We start from the raw sequence: 20,283 nt of genomic DNA, 5'->3' as shown, positions 1-20,283 counted from the left end.
AGGCAAATATGCAGGGCAGTAAGCCACATGAAGAGCTACACTATCATTTTGTTTGCTGTGAAATACGATCAACATTTCTAGGTACAACAAACAGGGAGCCGAGGGTGCTGAGATTATTTAAAGTCACACCTCGTTACAATTCAGTTTACAAATATAAGCCTCCATGTGAATCGCATGATGGTTATGAACGTTTACGAAGGTCCTTATTGTTAAGAATTTCAAACTGGTCGATGCCACTGTGACAAACTTAACGGGGAAAAAATCTGTCTGAAATGTTTGGACAAACTATCGATCATTTTGATCCCACCAATGATGTCAGAATGTGACTTCTTTAAACTAAACGGCAGATGACAGAAAGCGCTGGCCCCCCAAAACACACATACATCCGGAGTAAACATTCCACATAAGCAAACACGTGGACAGACGTGGGAAGTCCATGGAGGGATCTAGAGACACTCTGGGGCTATCAGCTCATCCCTCCCCCAACACAAGACACATTTTCTGTCTCCGTGGCTACGGTGAGCGGTGACAGGTCTCCGTTTTTACATTATCTAAGTGGCGACCACTGGAGGTCCTGTTGTGCTTCTAGGATAGTATTGTCCATGCCTTGATGTCTGTCCATTTCCCCAGTATTTCCATTTGTGGTTTCCTTTAGACTGCTATTGCAAGAACAATATACTGAAAGCCATGATGACACAGCAGCAAGCCACCCAGGGACTCTTCCGCTCACCTGCAGAGAAAAGAAATTATGTAAAGTTCAAGGCTACATCGTTTAGCGGCATTTCATAAATTTTATTAGAAAAAAATATGACTTAATGTTAAAAAAAAAGGGCATTCATAGACTTACCTATTCTGGCACACTTCCAGAAAATTCCTAGAAGCCTTAAAGATAAAATAAGTAAAATTAGAAGCTGGAACAACTGCCTCAGTTTATTTTACTGCTTTTTAAAAGTTAATTTTGCTTTCACTGCAATAAAACAAAAAGACAGAAATGACTCGTAATGACATTAAAAGCTAAAAAGAGGCTGTGTTGATAAGTCAAGGTCGTAGCTATAGTAACTGCTAGTCTGATTCCTGTCACAACTTTACTAGAGGACTTTCCTTTAAAACCCAGACGGCCATCAGACTTCCATGTAAGGGGTGCACACATTGGAAGAGAGGGCCGCAGCCGGCAAGTCTTACCATCTATTGACAGCTGAGGCAAATGTGGCATGCCAGGCCTTCACTTTTCTGATGTGTTCGTCGGCCTGTGTGAGCGTGTCTGCAAGTGAACATGTTTAAGAGCCAACTATCTTCGAGTTTCAGTCTGACCAGATGGTGTCAGCATCTCATTGTGGAAATTTTCTTGTATTGACTTGGGATAAGTTGCATTTTTTACAATTTAAGCAACTTTTTTTTTTTGAATAACATAAAAATGTTTGTTTCTGTACAAAACACAAATTCTTCCCCTCAAATTCTAGGCCTATTCCTACCTCACAAGAAGCATCTGCATAATGTGTGGCACCAAATCAACACAAATAACAGCTCATGTCTTAGTCAACGAATCAATCAAGAGGGAAAACTATTAAATCATCCCATCTGCCACTCTCACTCTCATGTGTTTGTCTGAAGAGGATGTCCCTCCCTGCTCCAATATACTGTATGTTTGTGTGTGTTTGAGTGTGTGTGTGTGCGTGTGTGTGTGTGAGAGAGAGAGAGGAGTGTAGTAAGTTTGTGAGTGTGCCTGGCTGTTCATCGCACTGTGCCAGACTTATAAGAAATGAATCATGGAGTTTATATATCCAAGAATAATAATGATCCAGTGATGATGAACATTGAGGCCTTCTGCTACTTAACTTGCCTCAATAAGGAGTTTCTTATTACCTGAAAAAATAACCAAGTGTCCTACAGAGAGTCACAGAGACCCGTCGCCCTTAAATCAATACACTCCAAGCTGACACTCAGCACTTATATCAAAAATCAGTTATATCACAGACCATTTCTTGTAGGTAAAAAATTAGGTTTTCTACCACAGGAAGAAAGCAAATGGCTCTGAAATAAGTCGCAATACAGAAGTAAAACACCCAAGAATCAACTGATGAAACTGGAAAAGTTGATGGTGACAGGAAAGAAGCAGAAAACTTATATTTAACATAAATCAATGTGTCTTATAATTCCCTTAGTGGACAGTTTTTGCTGTACCACTTCACAGCATCAAACTGAAATTATAGGCAACATAATATAGGATGTGATCTTTTCCAGTGTCTTCATTCCACCCCGAGGCTTAGCCTTAAATGGTGAGTATATTAACACTCCAAAGATTTGGTTATGCCGTTTGATATAACAGTGTGTCCCACTCAAAGAGACAAAGGTGGGTATTTGAGGCGTGAATTAATCACTGGGAAGATTTCAATGGCAGCTTCACTGTTTAATATCAAATGGTATCTGATCATACCCGGTCTTGTTCTTGTCTAGCAGGCTGGGAGCCAGCGCTCTGATGTAAGCACAGGTGCAGATCAGGAGGAGAATCACTGTTAGCAGCGACTGGAAGTTGAAAATGGCCGACTGAAAGATGAAAGAGAATGATATATTTAGTACAGACATGATCAAGTGCAGCTTACTGGCAATAAGTAACAAAAAATAAATAGAGACATTACAAACTCTGCCTTCACTGAGTGTACTTTATTAAATTATACTGATTTTAAACTACTTGTCATAAGGAATATTGTTGCACCGGCTGTTTATTATGTCTGACAAAGAAGTGGGCTAACCCAGTTAGTCACAACTGTCAAAGATTTCACATCAGATTAGGGGACAGATAGTATGTTTTTCCAGACTGCCAATTATAAAAATACAATCCACAAGGTCAACCACTTTCCTTAAAGCTATTGTGCCTTAAGAAAAATCTCAATCTCATGCTGCCATGTAACAAAACAGAATTGACTGACCTGTCGTGTAAAGTTATGAAAATTGGTTAAACTTTAAATATACTAAAATCTAGTTTTGGTGGCAAACAATACTGCGCATCTCAGAGACAAAGACAAGGATGCTCAGAGATTGTATTAACTGCCTGTGCAGGGACTCCAAAGCAACCAAGTAGCTTTGTGATGATAATGTGATAATGAATTGCATTGTAATGTGATAGACATATTTTTTCTGTATAATTATGCACAGAAAAAAAGGACTGATAAAATAATTTAAAGTTAAACTAAAAATACTACTATATATAAAATACTACTACTAATACTAATAATAATAACGATATTTTAAAAATCCTTAAGACAGAAGAGTTTTTTAGGTCTTATCCCACTTCTGTCATAGTAAAAGTACTACCACTGTGTTATTGTGTCCATAATCAATTTATTACAACCATTTTGAATTTTACATGCATGTATTGTATATAATAATTTTGCACATTGTGACGTTCATATGAGTTTAACATGCGGCGATTATTAAAGGCCCTATGGAGTTATGGTGGACACTTATTATTAATAATATGATTACGATACTACGACTTTCAAATAATATCCTTATTGAAATCTTATAAACGCCCTCATAATGCCAATCATCAATATGCAACCGAGACACACATACCGATACATGATCCCTGAACTATTGTGCAGCTACGTGGCACACACCCCAAAATACTGCGATGCTCGCATTCATTTTACTTATTATTTGTTTAAATTATACCTTAAGCCATTGTTATCACACGGATCGCATTGACACACGACCGCAACTCATGCGATGATGTGAAAATATAATACAACGATATTTAAGAAGAGAAATATACGTGGGATCGCTAGATTTGCTAAACCTTTAGCCTATTTTAGCAAGCCAATGCTAGTAAGCTAGTTTAGCATTTACTTTACGTCCCGCTTTACATCAAATGCTAGTGTCAGTTGTTGTCATAGTGTTTTTCAGACACCAATACAAAGTAGAATAAGTGTTAAAGGCAATGCTCGCGATACGCTGTTAAGAGCAAAAACATTTAATTAATAAAAACAAGCTTACCATTTTTTGTTGTGAGTCAAAGCCACATCACACTTCCTGCTCTCCGGAACATACGTAACGTAACGTGAAATTACGTAACGTCATCACGCATTGCGCCAGGAAACCGCGTCTGCTGATTGGCTGAGAGCAGATGAGGTGAAAGTTGAAATATCTGTCAAAAAAGTGTCAACAGAAAGAGCAGGAATAGTGTCAGTTTTGTACACAAATGCCTTCGCTTGGACGTCGCAGTAGCTAGTCCATAAATTACCGTAAGTCTTTGTGAAAATATGTAAGTTAAGCGTTTTACCTAAACCAAACATACAGTGTATTAAGTCTGACAGAGCTGCACGGAATCACTGCAGCACGTTAAAAAAAAAAAATTGGCGCTTTGCAGCCGTTAAAAGTGAATTATCTAACTGTGCCGACAACTTTAGCATACTTTTTTAAACCATGGCACCCCGGATAAAGAGGTTATAATATAGTAAGACAGCACTCACAGAACCAGGAAGTTGTTTGAATATTATATTAGTGTATTTGTAGGCTGTGAATAATAATAAAATCTCGGGGGTAAGAGAAGGAAGTAAACATCTGTGTCACAAGGTAAATGTGGGACTGAAAGTCTGCTCAATTTTGGCACTGGTAGCTTTAGATGGACATTTATTTATTTCTGACTTGTAGACTTCACAGGTAAGCATCTATCTATCTATCTATCTGCCTGTCTGTCTTAAGTTTTCAGCCCACTTATGGCCCAAATTTGCCCCCCAGTGCTGGGTGGCATTCAACCACTTTCTAACTGACAATAAAAATAAAGTGATGGACACTGGGACCATTTTTTTTATCATTTGAGTATACATAAGGTGCCAGAGTGCATAAAGCAGCATTAAAATAAGGCTTGCTTATAAGAAAAGAGATCCAGTGAAAGATCCTAGAAACCTAGAAATGGCCTAAAATCCGAAAAACTTCCTAAAATCCTAGAAATGTCCTAAAATCCTGGAAATATCCTGAAATCTGAGAAAAGTCCTAAAATCCTAGAATAATCCTCAAATCCGAGAAACTTCCTAAAATCCTAGAAATGTCCTAAAATCCTGGAAATATCCTGAAATCTGAGAAAAGTCCTAAAATCCTAGAATAATCCTCAAATCCGAGAAACTTCCTAAAATCCTGGAAACCTAAAATCCTAGGAATGTTCCAAAACCATAGAAACGTCTTAAAATCTGAGAAATGTCCCAAAATCATAGAAACCTGAAATCCTAGAAATGTCCTGAAATCTGAGATTGTCCTAATGTCCTAAAAGTCTCATAAAATCCGTCCTAAAGTTGTAGAAACATGCATGGGGCTGCTGCTACTGGCCCCCTGGCCTCCTGTCATTTTGCAAAAGTGGTCCTAAGCAAATCAAGCTTTATTATTATTGAGTATTACAGCCATAACAGATATTTGACTTGTATGTATAGGTCCATAGCCTCATAGATCCTACTCTCTTCTTTGGTGACGTTAGACTGAAATTTTTGTGGTTCACTTCTTCCCTCAGAGTTTTCACAATGAAGTCTCCTCCCTCCAAGCAGCCACGACAGCATCTTGATTGCATTGAAACCATGTTTCACAAATCCCTGCCAGCCATTCCTTCTGAGTGACTCCTGGAGAGCTCATCATGTAAAAAGAAATCTGTCAGATTGTAAACCACCCGTAATTAAGGTTTTGGGGATGAAGACTTGGTGTAAAAAGAGACAGAAGTCTCAGAATGGAGAGGATGCTTTCTGAGAGAAAGAGATGAGCGAGTGTACTTTAAACAGAGTCACGTTCCTCGTAATGTGATTAGGTTTTATAGTTGACAGTGCGCTGACCAATTTAGGCTACAACAGGCTTCTGTGCAGTACATGCAGGCCTGATCTCTGCAGTCAAATCATCAGGGCTTGATGTAGCCTCAGTGTGTGCAATGTTTTTATTTTTGTATGAGAGAGACCATCAGGCCTAACCCTTCAGTATAACATTCATAGATTGATGCTAAGAGTACAACTTTTCTCAAATAATGGTAGCGGTTTATTTTGAGTTGTGATATTAAGGAAAGTAATGCTGGAAGTGTACAGTAACAGCTGTCAGATGGTTTTGACCCTCAAGGAAAAGATGACTTAGGCAAGTGGCAGAGGAGTTGGGAATGAAAGTTAGCGTAATTGCACCACAAAGATGATGCTTGTTGTATTATACCTGTGTCTCTTTACTTTTGCATAACCACAATCGTCACTGAGAGTTGCCTTACATTTATGTCTGAACACGCCGGAAGTTTTCACTACTGAAACTTATTTCTGTGTCAATATTGGAGATGTGAAAATGACCTGTTATTGTGCAGCTGAATGCAAGTTGAGGAAGATTTTGTATAAAACATTATATGAAAGAGCTGAGGTCAGGAGGACAACCCGAGAAGGCTAGCAGCGTACGTTTGTTTAAAAGGGCTGCCCTTATGTTGAAATTAGTCATTCCTTCAAGGGTGTGAATGCAGAGCTTAAGTTGGTGTGATCACTGTTTGGCTTTAGCTGGCACACTAGATTGCAGTTTACTTTTTCTTTGCAAACAAGCAGTGGTAAAGTTTCTATTCTAAGTCGCGTCAGTGTCTAAAGGAATGTTTATTCCTTGTTTTATTTCAGTGGAATTCAAATTACTGTGCTACACTATCTGGCACAGAGTTTTCTGTGGATAACTTAGTGAGCTAAATGAAGCTGCCGGCAGTAATGCTTTTGCTGTTCAGCTTGTGTTCTTATTTTATCTTTCACCTATTTTTTTAAAAGGGCCATCCCGGCCAACAGGAAAATTGTGATTATTATTACAGATTATATCAAGGGAGTGTTGCATCCGAGGAGTAGAGAAACAAATGCGTTGCCGTAGTTCCAGCTTTGATGACATAGTCTACAAGAAGACAGATTGCCAGTGATCTTAGGCTATAAATCAGAAACTTGTCATCACTGATCTCAAATGATTTTGCTACCCTATGGGGATAAGAAACCCTTTAATTTGTAAGGAGTTGTGTGGAAGGAGGCATATCTTGTTGTCACAGAGGATGAGAAAGAGCATAAACCCGACCCATCACCACTACATCACGGTCTCCTCTGCAAGCACTAGGAATATAAGTAGTAAAAGTGTCCACGAATAAATGTCACTAGTTTTTCAAACCAGGTCTTTATGTCGAGGCATGCATCATTTGATTTATGGTGACACACACACACACACGCTTTAGCCTTTAGCCCTTAGCCCTTGATTTATTGATTTCTAGTGTTGTAGATGTATGTGTTATATTTGATAATGTTTTTTCAATTTAACAAGTGGCTTAAGGCACCCAATACCTGGAAAGAACAATCAATAAAAAGTAGTGTTGTATAACATCGGTGATGGTCCCGATAACAATCTCAAGACAAGTCTCGTCTTGGATTCAGCCTAATATTTATGTAGTCTTGCCTCAGTCTCAGATAAATAGGACTCAGGATTTTATTTCAAGACTGGCCACGGGGATATCACTAAAATGCCTGTGCCAAAAAGGAGTGAATAAAGATGGATTAGTTGTTTTTGGCTCCTTATTGTTTGTATTTATTTTCTCATAAAAAAAGGACAATTCCCAAATGTCTTTTATTATTTCTATTTAGCATTTCATGAAGACATGTCTCATGGGACACCCATACATACACGCACAGTATGACAATAAAAGAGGCGGATGCGGAGGAGTCTTCATTTGTTTTCTGTGAGTGTCTTTATGGGAATGTGGATCTTTTAGATCAATATGATGACTGCCTGTGGTTTGTATCTTCCACATTTTATTCTAAGTGTGTCATGCAGTGTGGGACTCCCACTTGTCTGGTCTTGGTCTTGACTGTCTCGCCCTGCCTCTGTCTCTGTCTTGATAAACTCCGGTCTTGGACATGACTTGATCTGGGGTTAGAGGATACTGACTGCATCACTGACAGAAGGCTATGACACAGTGTGCTGCTGTTTAAAGCAGCACTGCTTTAGTCAGTGACTGGTCATGATATCAGTGGACTATCCAATAAGTTCTCCTTTTTCATCTTGAAACCATTGCATTGGAGAAAGCATGAGGGGAAAGTCCAGTGAAAGGACAATGAGAGGACTGGCCTAATTGTCTGCACTCATTAAAGAGACAGTTAACCGCTTGGCTTTTTCTACTCTGCATGAACTCTTCATTTCAAGACACAAGATGCATAATTAGAGACTTTCTTTGTGACTCATTTGCCTCGCACTTCCTGCACAGTTATGTCTTGCAGTTTTCATAAGCCTGAAGAAATGACAATGAAAAGGTTGAGCAAAAAAATTACAGAGGGAGTAAGAGAAGAGGATAACGGCTGTGTGTCAAAGCTGTAGGAGAGCTTTGGTTGATGATTTAAGCGTTTCAGTGATTGTGTCCGCCGATTGAGTAAGCGAACAGGAAGACTTCGGGATTGACTTTGAAGGTTTTGTGCAGCTCTCTATTTCTGACAGACAGCGCTGTTTATTTAATTGGAGTGTCCTTCTGTCATTACTACAGGGTCATCGTCCCTCCACAACAGATGTTACAGTAAATAATGAGTAGCTGGGCTCACTTTATGAGGTTAAAGTTGAACCCTTCAGCTCCCTCATCTTGTTCAGCCCCTCCGTCCAGCCACACCCCCTTTTGAGGCACAAAGGGTCAACTTTAATCTGCTGCGGTGTTCTTTGTGCATGTGCATGTGTGCTTGCTCAGGTGAGTGTGTGTGTGGAGGGCACGTGTGTATCTGTGTCAGACCTCTCCTGTATGTCTCATTTTGAATCACCTTGACCACCTGCTTTGTCAGCGTATGGGGAGGATGCAAAGAAAGAATAAAAAAAAAAAAGTGCTGTCACGTCCTAACTTATAGCACGGTGTCCGAAGGCGCTCATTTTCATTTTTTCAAACATGTCCAGCTTGGCTAACTGCCAATTTAGCTGTCCTTTTCCCTCAATCTCCACACACTTTGCCCTGTAGTTAAGCAGGAAAGATGGCCAACTCACCTCTCACTTCACGTGGAAGCAGTAATAACATGTTCTAGCCTGGACATCCGTAATCAAGTAAAAGTTTCTCAAGCTCTCTGAGAGCAGGAAAACGATGTGTAACCAGTAAACCAAAAGGACATTCCAGGGACAATCTCATGGATCATATTTTAGTCCTTAGATCAATCACTTTTGTAACTGATCTGTCGAACAACGGCGTCTTCTGACTGAGACTCAACTTTTCAGTGAAGCAGTGAATCAGTTGGCCAAGACTTTAGATAAGCTTGCTTAGCTCATTGAGCAGCGTAGTATTGGCAAATACTGGTATAGTTTCACAGTATAAAGTAACCATAAAAGCATGAATCCCACTGGTTTTGATTTGCTCATTGTGTTCTGGCATAGAAATGGATGAATTAGTTTTAGATGTGTTAGGCTGCGGCAACAGATGATTGGCACTTCTGTCCTTTGATCAAATCAGTGCAGTCCTTCATATGTTATTGGATGACTTGCTGGGCTGTTATTGGTCGTCATATATTAAACATGCTGTTGGCTCATGGCTCCCCTGGAGATTTGATATTCCACCCAAACTAACCACCAAGATCTAAAGAAATATGAGGTGATAAATAGCAGAATCGAGTCACGTGCCTTGGACTAGAGTCACAAATTTAATGACTTTTAGACTTGACAGAATCAAGAAAGACTTGCAATTTGACTTGGACTTTCACACCAATAACTTGTGACTTCACATGGACCCCCTTCCAAGCACAACAATTAAAGAGTATGTTTTTTTAAAAAGCGTGCCACAGATCAGTTCATTTCCCCTGAGTTTCTGAATCAAGTAACATTAACACTATTCAACCCTAGTGATTGATACATAATTCTCCAGATGATCCACTTTGTTTGAACCAAATCTGACAGCATCCACTGAAGTTGCAGGAGAGAACTATGATGAACAAATAGGTTAGTGAGTGCCAGTTGGGGTAAAAATGACACCATATTTCATTCATATCCAAAAATGCAGTGCCCAACAAGTGACAATATAAATCGTGTAGGTTGAAAATTACAAGCAGAGATGAATCAACTTCCAACATATTTTTTAAACTAATAATTAAAAATGTTAAAATGCATTCATAATTTTTGAAAACTGTATTATTACTCTGTTGTTCAAATGGCATTTGTTGAAGAAGGCATTATGTTTTGTTTAAAAACTAAAAGTTTAGGACTTGGAACTTATCAGTTTTGACTTGAGACTTGAGCGCCAAGACATGAGACTTATTTGGGACGTGTAAAACAATGACCTGTTCCCACCTCTGATGAAGAGTCCATGCAGCTGCAGAATAATGGTTCATGTTTCGTCCTGACAATGTAAAATGTAGTTTTAATGGTTGTTTCAAAGCTTTGTGAGTTTAAGAAGCATAATCATGTTTGATAAACTCTCAAGTGGATGTTTCCACGCTTTGATATTGTTGTACAAACTCATGAGTTGTAGTTTGGCTGCATGAGGGTAGAATATTCCGACTCTAAGAAATCTAAATTGTGTAGATCTTTTGGATAAATGCACACATGCTGACAGCAGACAACATCTGGGCCTTTCAGTAATATTCTTCTATTTATCTCTAACAGTGTTTAATTACCTTGCTGGAGGTCAGGGAGCCCACACTCCCACACAAAAACCTGCCAAATCTCTGTGTGATTCCACTGACTCAGAGACCCCCATTAAAGACACACACAGGGTTGTTTATTATCAAATCCAAGAAGTTAAACAATAAGGGTCATTGATGCAAATGGGAGATAACCTTACAACATCAAAATGGATAGAGTGGAGGGCTGTCCATGGACCAGTAGGTCCACTGTAATATCCTGAACATGAAGCAATGGGCTTGTTACTGGAAAAATGAATCACATATTGCACTTTATTAAGAGTATATTGATTTTTATCTTTGATTTTCTGCAGGTCATGAGTGGCACAGTCCGACAGATCACTGTAGCTTCTGACCCAGGCACCCCTTACTTCCTGCGAGTGGACTGGGTGGAAGACCTCGGTGCTGGGTTCACATTAGCTCTCGCTGATGGCAGCTCGGCATGGATTGGAGAAGGTAAATATTTCAAATATGCAAACAGTATTAAAACAGCAGTCTCGGGCCATGTTTGTAGTGTTTGAACCCACATTTCTCAGCTCATGTGCCTACAAAGACTTACATATTTTGACTGTTGTCTAAAGTTGGTTGTCACCAAGTCTCCCATTCATGAGACTGTCCAAACTGTGCAGACACCTGGCTGAACCCCACCTCACAATATTGTAACTGTTGGTCCTTTAAGGGACAGCAGTGACCTTGTTTCATCATCCCTCTTCGCTCCTGTGCTGCAGCTTACAGGTGTAGAAATTAAATTATGCTCTACAAGGCTCGTCTTTGTATGTGCAAGTCAGCGTTCAGTGTGTGTGTGTCTGTCGTTACATATGCACGTGAGTGCATTTCCCTGGAAGGACACCTGGAACACAGCTATTCCCTAGTTTTCTATTGCTGTCCATCTGCAGAGTTGACAGGCAGAGATGAGGTTGTGACAGCTATGCGCGGGCTTGTGGGTCGTCAGTGGTTCTGCGTTTGATGTGTTAATTGGGACCCTCGGCCCTGTGTGAGCAGCTGTGCAACAGCTGACGACATTCCCCTCGGTTGCTCTGCATGCTTGCTTTTAAATCTGCTTTTACGTGCATCCATGCATTGCTACATAATTAATGTTTGTAGTTTTGCTCTGCAGTCTGCCATCACTTCTTTGCCCTTCTCTCAACTGTACGACTTTAAAATCTCACAAAAATGAGAAAAATGCCATATTTGTGTTCAGTTTCGGAAGATGAGGTGACAAGGGAGGCCAGTGATATGGGAGCCACAAGGAAAAGATATGTAGAGGATCTCCTTAAAGCGCTAACAGGAGGTGAAGGAGGAAGAGGAGGTGGAAGGAGAGGCGGCGACACGGAGGTGTATTCTTTCCACATCACTCCAGATCACTGTCATCTCTCGTATCGGAAGACCTGTAATGACATCTCGGTGAGCAAAAGCTTTGGCTAGATTTTTATTTTTATATCCTGATTGTTGTGAAATCTGCAAGGTTTAGTGAAGTCTATCAAACAAAACACCATTTATTATTTAGGTTTTAAAGTTAATATGATAAATAAACTTCAAATAGACACACAAGCACCCACTCTATGGCTGTATTCATACAGACAACACCATCATTTATTTCAATTGGACTAATGCCTCGGCACAGACGTAATGCCAACACAAAGGGCTCCAGCTAAAATAATGGAGGGTTGTCAGAAAAAAAAAATTGTCTTAGCTTTTGCTTTAAGGCAGTGCAATCAGTCGGTACGTTGCCCTTACAAATATGTACAAGTGCACATTCCTGGTAGACTGCTGTGTTATGTGGAGGCCATATTTCTGGAGACAAAAGATAATTTAAATGTATGTCCCTGTGCTAATGTTTTGCCGTCTGACAAACCGTCAAACTTAAAAATTTATTTTTCTGAATTGTATTTTAGCATCTCATCAGTACCTGATAAATCAGGCTAACAGCAACACCACAAACATTAGCCACATTTCTACCAAATGTTTTTGGTATAGCACGCTTAGAACTGGTGTCTAACGGATATGAACATGTACCTAAATCTAACATCAGTGTAGCGTTTCCACCACAGACAGTGCTCTTACATGTGGTTCCTTCCAGATAGTGATAGCTGTGTCACTACTCCATCCAGCTCTAGCTTTATATCCCTCTTCACAGGCGATGCAGAGAAATGTCTGCACCTCAGTGACTGACCACAAACAGGGTTGCATGTGAACATTTTCAAATTGAAAAAAGAAGAGGCCGTCGTGCTTACTGTCTCTGTAGCAATCATAGGGATATTTGAAACTACCAGGTTTATACATTGAGCCCTTTTAATGCCAAAATGATGATTTTGTCTTGACCATTTAACGGACTGCAATGTTTCTAGCCCCGGCTTTTAGTATCAGATTAGTGCAGTAGGTACCTAAACAGGGGTTTCGGAAAAACATGGCATCATGTAGTGCTTCTAATGTTACCATCCACAATTTTTGACAATGGCTTTACAAATGGCAGAAGGCTGGACTGGAACTGCAGATCTGAAACTGATTTGACTATGGCTCAATAGTTGGATAATAATTTCTCGAATTGGGTACTTTGCATCATTGTTCAGGGACACGTGTAATGTACCATCTAGAAAGTTATTGCAAACTCATAAACTGAAGTGGGTAGCATGAAATTGTCGATCTTCTGTTAAGGATCAATTTTAGAAAGTTTAGAAAGTTTCTTAATGATGTAGACCTTTCAGTAGTTCACCCTTAAATTCCACATCTTTTACTTCCCCCTTGTCACTGTTCCCTGAGGATAAATGCATCTAATGACATACAACAAAATAGAAAGGAAGTCTTAATTTTTACAGGGGGCTGTTAAAAAGATAAGGTTTATTGTGTCCCCTACATTAAAGCAGATTTAGAATGGCTCGGTTGCCTTCAGGCCACTATGGAAAAGCCAGACGAATCATTCAGACATCCAAAAGCAACAATATACAGCAGTTATCTAACGGCTAAGGCTCATAAACCTTTGGGGAAAGCAGCTTGCTGATGGAAAGTTTCTTCAATAGTAATGTGGAGCCAGCTTGTGTTAATGTAAAGAAACAACAAGTACAACAAAAGACCAACACATCTCTTTTTTAATTCATGCAGCAGTCACTGACAGACATGTATTACACGCCTTGCTGAGGTGACTCTCACAGTTCTCAGTGAGTGGCAGGTTTGATGGAGTTCAGGTCACGGTGCTTTCAGGGGATTTTGGTGTTATTCTTACACACTGTGAGAGGATGCTGTAGCCTCCAGGGAGAAGGTCACTCGGGGTCCTGGGACCGCTGTGCAGGTAGAGGAGGACAGAGGGAGAAAGCCCGGGGGTTCGGAAAACTGTAGTGAGTGAGACAGTAAAAGCCTGATTTATGGACAGGGCTGTCCCCATCTAACAATGTTAAACAACAGTTGATTAGAGCCTTTTTCCTTTCTTTCTCAAAGTCCCCCTGGCTTTCTTTGTCTGTGGGCCGTGTATACAAGGGTGCCTAAGCGTACATATGTCTGTCTGGACATGTGTCAACATACTGTTGGTTTTAGATGAGGTGGCCAGGCCAGTGGCGTTTAACGTAGTTGACATAACAGTTACTTTTCCTGCATGCGACTTTGTCACATGTACATCTCATATTTCAGTAACAAAATTATGATATCAAGAATATAAGATAATGGATATTTTAACAACACGTCCTCATTATTGCAATGAATACAAGACAATTGAACATTTTGTCATTGAAAATGACTTTATGATGTTTATACATGTATGTGTGCCTTCCAAGCTGTCTGTAGTCAGTGAGCACCAGAATGCACACACACACACACACACACACACACACACACACACACACACACACACACACACACACACACACACACACATTTTTTTTGTATGTTCTGTCAAACTTAAAAACATATACAGGTACACGATTTTCCGAAATGTAGTTTAATTTAACTGTAAATGCAAAATAAATGTCAGATGGATTGACTAGTATACTGCTCTGACATTTGCTATAATTTCCTGCAGCGCACCGAAAGCAACCAATCAGAACTGAGGAGTCTCTAACACAGCTGTCAATCACTGCTCTTTAACTGTTATCAAACAGCAAAACTAGACAGCACTCATCAAACATGAATTAAGATTCTGTTACTGCATTGCCTATTTCTCGCCTCTAATGTTTTCAGAAACACATTTAAGTGCACTGTTTAGCTGTAAAATGAGTTTGTGACTTGGCCACCATGTTGAAAGTAGTTGACCAAAGTATCAAGTGCCACCCACTGGTTGTACAAACTTCCTCATTTTACAGCTTAGGGGAACACTAAAGTATTTGTCTGAGATCAGGTGAGGTGACAAAGAGGCAAGTCAGTTACAAAATCTTGATTAGTATTTGATCAGTGCTACCCAGCTTAAAAATCTGACCACATTTCATGAGCAGTGATTGACAGCTGCGTTCAAGACTCTCAGGCTCCGACTGGTCGTTTTCCTTCACTTGTAGTAAGGCTATTAAAAGTGCCAAAAGGCAACACAGTGGGCAGAGGAATATGAGTTTTGATTATTTATGATGATGTGTCTCATTTAGTACTATTTGAATATAGTTTCAGCAAATATGAAAAAAAGTTATTTTTTAATTAAAGGTACCAACTACAGCTTTAATGGAGTAATAGATGATCTGTACAATAATTTGCAGTTCATCTCTGATGCCTTGGTTATTGTAAGTTTTTGTGCCTCAGTGCGCTTAATCAAATCAATCACAGTTTTCCCAAATGCATGTCATCACCAGGGAGAGAACCTCAAGAGAGACAATTAAACAGCAGCCGTCATTTGACTTTTGTATTCCCAAATAAGACCGTTTCTCACATGACATAGATTAACTCCCATTTTTTAAGGTGGAATTAGTTTTTTGTTTTTCTGTGTAGGAAAAAGTTGCTGCCAAAAGGAGCAACTAGACCACACAAAATGATTGACACAGTGGCCCAAATCTGTTTAGCCCCAAGTGTGCTTTTTAAACTGTAATCCTTTCTCACATTGTTACTGACAGTAATCATCACTGTGTGCAGTATGTGTGTGGTAGACACACACACATCTAAGAATCCTGTGGGGCTATTTGCATTTACTACCACTCTTGTCTTAACACCTGCATCTTTTCTTCTTTTTTCCTCTTGCTCGCCCTCGTTTGCCTTTTTTTCCCCCCCAACATGCCAGAGGTTAAAAAGTGGAACATGTTTTTCCCAGCTGGATAATTTGAGGGTGCAGAAATGACCAAAAATGAGGCAGGTTTCCTTTGGGAATAGAAAAAAAGGAGGCTAAAGACAAAACAGGTGGTGAACTTAACCTGACATTAATATTTTATGAATATGACCCCAGAAGTTGTAATGATTAATGTAATTTGGGTGTTTGTAGTTAAACTGCTACTAAGCAGGTGTTTTACATGGCTAAGTCTGACATTTTCTCCTCCTTAATGTCTGTTTAAGTACCAATCTGTCATTGGTGGAAAAATAAATATTCTAGTCACTGACACTTGCTCATACAGACACTTGATGTTGTCTTAGATGAAGGACTAAACTAATGAAGTAACTATTTTATATCCATTTAGGCCTGATTGTGGTCATTGACCAAAGTTGATTACACAATAGATACTTTAGTTTTTAGCATTGCATGTTTTATTTGACATCAATCAGTTATTGCATGTGTTGCCTCTCTTTTTGTTTAATAAAAAGTGCGGAATATATTTAAATAGATGACGAAGTGCTGTGATAAGGAGCTTGATGATCAAACAGATGTTTGAGCAGTTATTCGGAGACTTCCTGCCATTTTACAAAAAGTGTCTCTCTCTCAGTGAGCACCACTTAACTCAGTTCTTACTTCAGACAGTTTCGATCCCAGGAGATTGAGACTCTAATTCGTAACAGTCGTGGTAGTTGAAGCCGCAGAAATCTGTGGATGCATGTGACACTGATTGTCGATGTTTTATGTTAGTCAAATAGCACTTGTGTTATAGTTCACTGGGGACTCCAGCTGCACAGCATGACGCCAGTAGTTCATGTTTTGTCATATTCTTATTGGATCATCCCAAATTCTGAAGTGTGAGATGATACAAGATGTGCTCAGACATATTGAGTGTGTTTGCACATTCACAGCATGGGCTTGTTAACATTATTTACAAAAACTAACATTTATAAATTGTGTGCATGATCAACTTAAAGTGTGGCAGTCAGAAACAAAAAAATTCACAGATAAAATGATGAATATGCACCAGATTTTTCATCGTTATTTATCATCTGTACCCTTATGCCAAAGGGCACCCTTTCCTTGTGAAGACTGGTCTTTGTAATCTCATTGGTGATTGTAAACAGTGGCCATGTTTTTGTCGGCACAAATACACACTAAACCAGTGAGCCAGCACTGTGGTGGTTTCTTAAAACAAAAGAATAAAATCCGCTATCATCCATGATTATATGTTTGGCTTTTATGGTTGTAGTTTCTGTTCTGCTTTTAGTGAGTTTGAAATTTATGCCAGATTTTTATCCTTTGAAGTGTGATCCTCCGACACATCTCTCAGGGTTCCCATGGTCTTGGAAAACCTGGAAAAGAAATGGAATTTCCCAGTCTCATTTTCCTAAACCTGGAAAAGTCATTGTTGGTTGGCGTCAGTAAAAATCCTGAACGCTTTGGAAAAGTCATGTAATGTAATGAGGAATGTATGTAATGACATTTTTCACAGTAATCTTTCGTGGATAACCCTCCATGTAATGTAACATAACGGAAAATTTACTTTCCATAGCTGCCGACGGAGTGTTGTTCTCGTATGTGTCGATGTGTGACAATATTTTGTTCACCATCTCGTACGTTTGTTCATTTTCTCCCCACGTCCCCTCTCTTCTCATGTATGCCAGCTAACTGAAATTATTTTTGAACAGAGTTTGAAAAACATCTTTATGGGTCCTTTTAAAATGGCAGTTTTGAAATTTTGTCAGTGAAAATGTGTAGGAACCCGAATCTCTCCTGCTGTCGCCACCAGCAAGTTCCACATCACAGTAGTTTCTCTGTTTGAAAGTAAATCTTAATGATGTCAGATATAATCGAAGATACCTAAGTGAAATTAAGTATTTGAACTATTTACCCCCCTCTATCTGCTACCGTGCCCAGTGTTTATGGGAAAATCCATGTTATCAATGACAGACTGAGTGCAGTCGCCCCTCACTTCCTCCTCTTTATCTGGCCTCACGCCTCTGCACGGCAGACGAGGGAGCTGATGGGACAAGCTGATCTCCACTCCATGCCCACATTTCCCATACTGAGCACCCTTGCCCAACCTCAAACAATGTGCCTTTCATCAGGCACACCCACTGACATCCCTGTCCTCCCTGGAAATTTGAAATACAAAAAGAGGAGACATGCTAACAATATGTTTGTCCTCATAAAATATTTATAATATCACTTCAAAAATATTAAGATCTCATTTTCTTTCTTTTTTTGCAAATGAATATACCAACAGTTTAAAGTCTTTGAACTTTAAAGATGTCATCTTACTGTGATACCACTGATCACTTTTTATTGATTGATGGGCGTCATTGTCCTCTGATCTCTGGGTATAAAAGGTGGATTTGTGCTCCAGTGACGTGTTGGACGGCGTGATAAGGAAAGCTTTGTGTTCTCTGTGCCCACAGTGTGTTATGGTATAATTTTCACTGGGACTGTGTTCTTTTGGCTTTGTCCTCCACACCTACGTACCGTCTTCTCCACGGGTTTGACCTTATGGTCTGCCTAGCTGTCTGGAGACGCACTCACAAACAAACAGTAAGACCACACACACATCGGACTGTGTGCAAACGAACAAACTTACTCTGCAACCTGAATCCTGAAGGAATTTAAATTCACATGTTTTGCTAAATCTTTTGTATCCTTTTTGTTGTGTTCCATGCAGTATGTTTCACCTCAAAGAGTAGATTTGTGCCGATTTGCAAGGTCGTGATATGAAATCTCGAAGAGATGAAGGAAGCATTTCATCTCGTTTTAGAGGGCTTCTTCTTTTCTGTTTGTCTTGACTGCATCTATCTTTTGTCATAAATTACCCCAGTCTGTCATATAAAAGCCATGCATCTAGTGCTGTTAGAGGCTGAAACAACAATTACAAACAGTTTACTGTTTACTCTTACTCATTTAATTGTTGTTTTAGTTAATCAGTGCAGTAGAAAAATGTGGTAGAGTGGGTCGTGGATCACAGACAAACAGTCTGACCTCCCACACCTTGGCAGAGACTGGCAACAGTGCGCTGACTGACCTTTAACTTTATCTCTGTCTCAAGAGAGAGGCTCGAGAAAATAAAGGGAGATTTTTAGCCTTTTTCTGTCTTTAGACATTCTTATCAATTAAAAAAAACATTACTGGTATGACTCGTCTGTCAAACTAAAGCATGCTGTTGCTTTACATTTCCAGATTTATTTTTTGTTTGGTGCATCCTTCCCCTTTCCGTGCTGCACAGTAAGATAAAGGTAAACCTTTGGTGATCTGGAATTCACATGTTTACTTGCCGAAAGCCTGAAAGTAAAGACGGTGAAATACACATCCTTTGGTTTTTAAAAGGAAGGGGCAGAAAAAATAAACAGCAGCTGCAGTGTCATTTCCAATTTTAATCCAGTAAATACAGGTTGTGCTTTCAGCAGTTTAGATCTCTGTATCAAGTGTCTTAAACTGGTAATACCATGTTAACATGCTGCTCAGGAAGATTTATGGTCTTGAACAGTGTCAGGGGGAAAAACTTTGATGACAAAGTTTGGCATTTGACATTATAATGGAGTGAGGCTTGTGTAGTAAATGTAGGACATTTCAGAATTCCTTAAAGTGTTGAATTATTAGTTTACTCAGTGTGTCAGAGTTGAAGCCTTCACGTTATCCGTCCTCACGTGGCTGATTTATTGCCAAATGGCTTTCTTCTGAAGGCACAGCGAAGATTTAGCGACAGGTAGCAAGAGGAAGAGGAGAAGTCTGAGGAGAAGATCAAAGCTTTTACAGACTTGACACCTCACAAATTGTGCAGTTCCTTATGTGTGCAGGGCTTTACTGAATGTTTGGTTTTTACATTCAGTGCTTCTGTGTAGTTTTTTTCTAATGAATCTTTTAATGTCTGATGTCATGAACCTAAAAAAATGCTTTAAAAAACCTGAAACAAAGTCCCTAACCGAGTTTAAAGTAAATGGACAATCAAGAATGAGGCTTAACAATCCCGGACTATTGGGTAAAGCCGATGTGTGCATGGTAGTGTGTAAGTTAGTGTTTCCTTGAAGTTTTATCATTCATTATTCAAATTCACAATTGTGATAAAGCCAAACTTCAGCCATTCTTACCGGGCCTCTCCCTGCACCAGTCTCACCATTTCCTTTTAACGGTTGACCATCTTACACAAACATTGAGTCGCTTTGTCAACTTGCTGATGACTTATGAAGGTCGGCGTCACACAAATGTCCTCTAAATCTCTGAGAGGAACCTGCACTGTATCACTGTGACATCCTAATGTTGTTCTACATTTTTATGAGTTCTTGGGAACCTTGTCCTCCTTGGATCCTGGGTGGTCTCCTCTGTGTCTCGATCCCATTATGTTGACTTTTGTTAAATCACTGATTTCCTTGTTTTGATCAGACTGGCAGCACTGAATAAGAATTATATATATATTATATATTAAGAATTATCTCTTAATATATAGGCCCA

The 20,283-nt window shown here is 39.5% G+C and overlaps 1 protein-coding gene across 2 annotated transcripts in view; it reads left to right on the top strand.

Annotated features, from left to right (window-relative positions):
• The first annotated feature begins 4,142 nt into the window (after nucleotides 1-4,142).
• The window catches only part of LOC121945058 (DNA repair protein XRCC4-like), a 29,748-nt gene continuing 13,607 nt past the window's right edge, over nucleotides 4,143-20,283 (top strand). The window contains exons 1-4 of one of the 2 annotated variants that reach the window (XM_042489064.1): nucleotides 4,143-4,241; nucleotides 8,495-8,689; nucleotides 10,910-11,051; nucleotides 11,797-11,999. In XM_042489064.1, the coding sequence (XP_042344998.1) occupies nucleotides 10,913-11,051; nucleotides 11,797-11,999 (342 nt within the window). In that variant the 5' untranslated portion in view covers nucleotides 4,143-4,241; nucleotides 8,495-8,689; nucleotides 10,910-10,912. The remainder of the gene's footprint in view (nucleotides 4,242-8,494; nucleotides 8,690-10,909; nucleotides 11,052-11,796; nucleotides 12,000-20,283) is intronic. The other variant, XM_042489063.1, reaches the window with a different exon arrangement.

Source organism: Plectropomus leopardus, chromosome 6 (assembly GCF_008729295.1).
Source record: "Plectropomus leopardus isolate mb chromosome 6, YSFRI_Pleo_2.0, whole genome shotgun sequence".
Classification (NCBI taxonomy): Eukaryota; Metazoa; Chordata; class Actinopteri; order Perciformes; family Serranidae; genus Plectropomus; species Plectropomus leopardus.
Note: the sequence above shows the minus strand (reverse complement) of the source record. Positions and strands in the feature narration are given on the sequence as shown.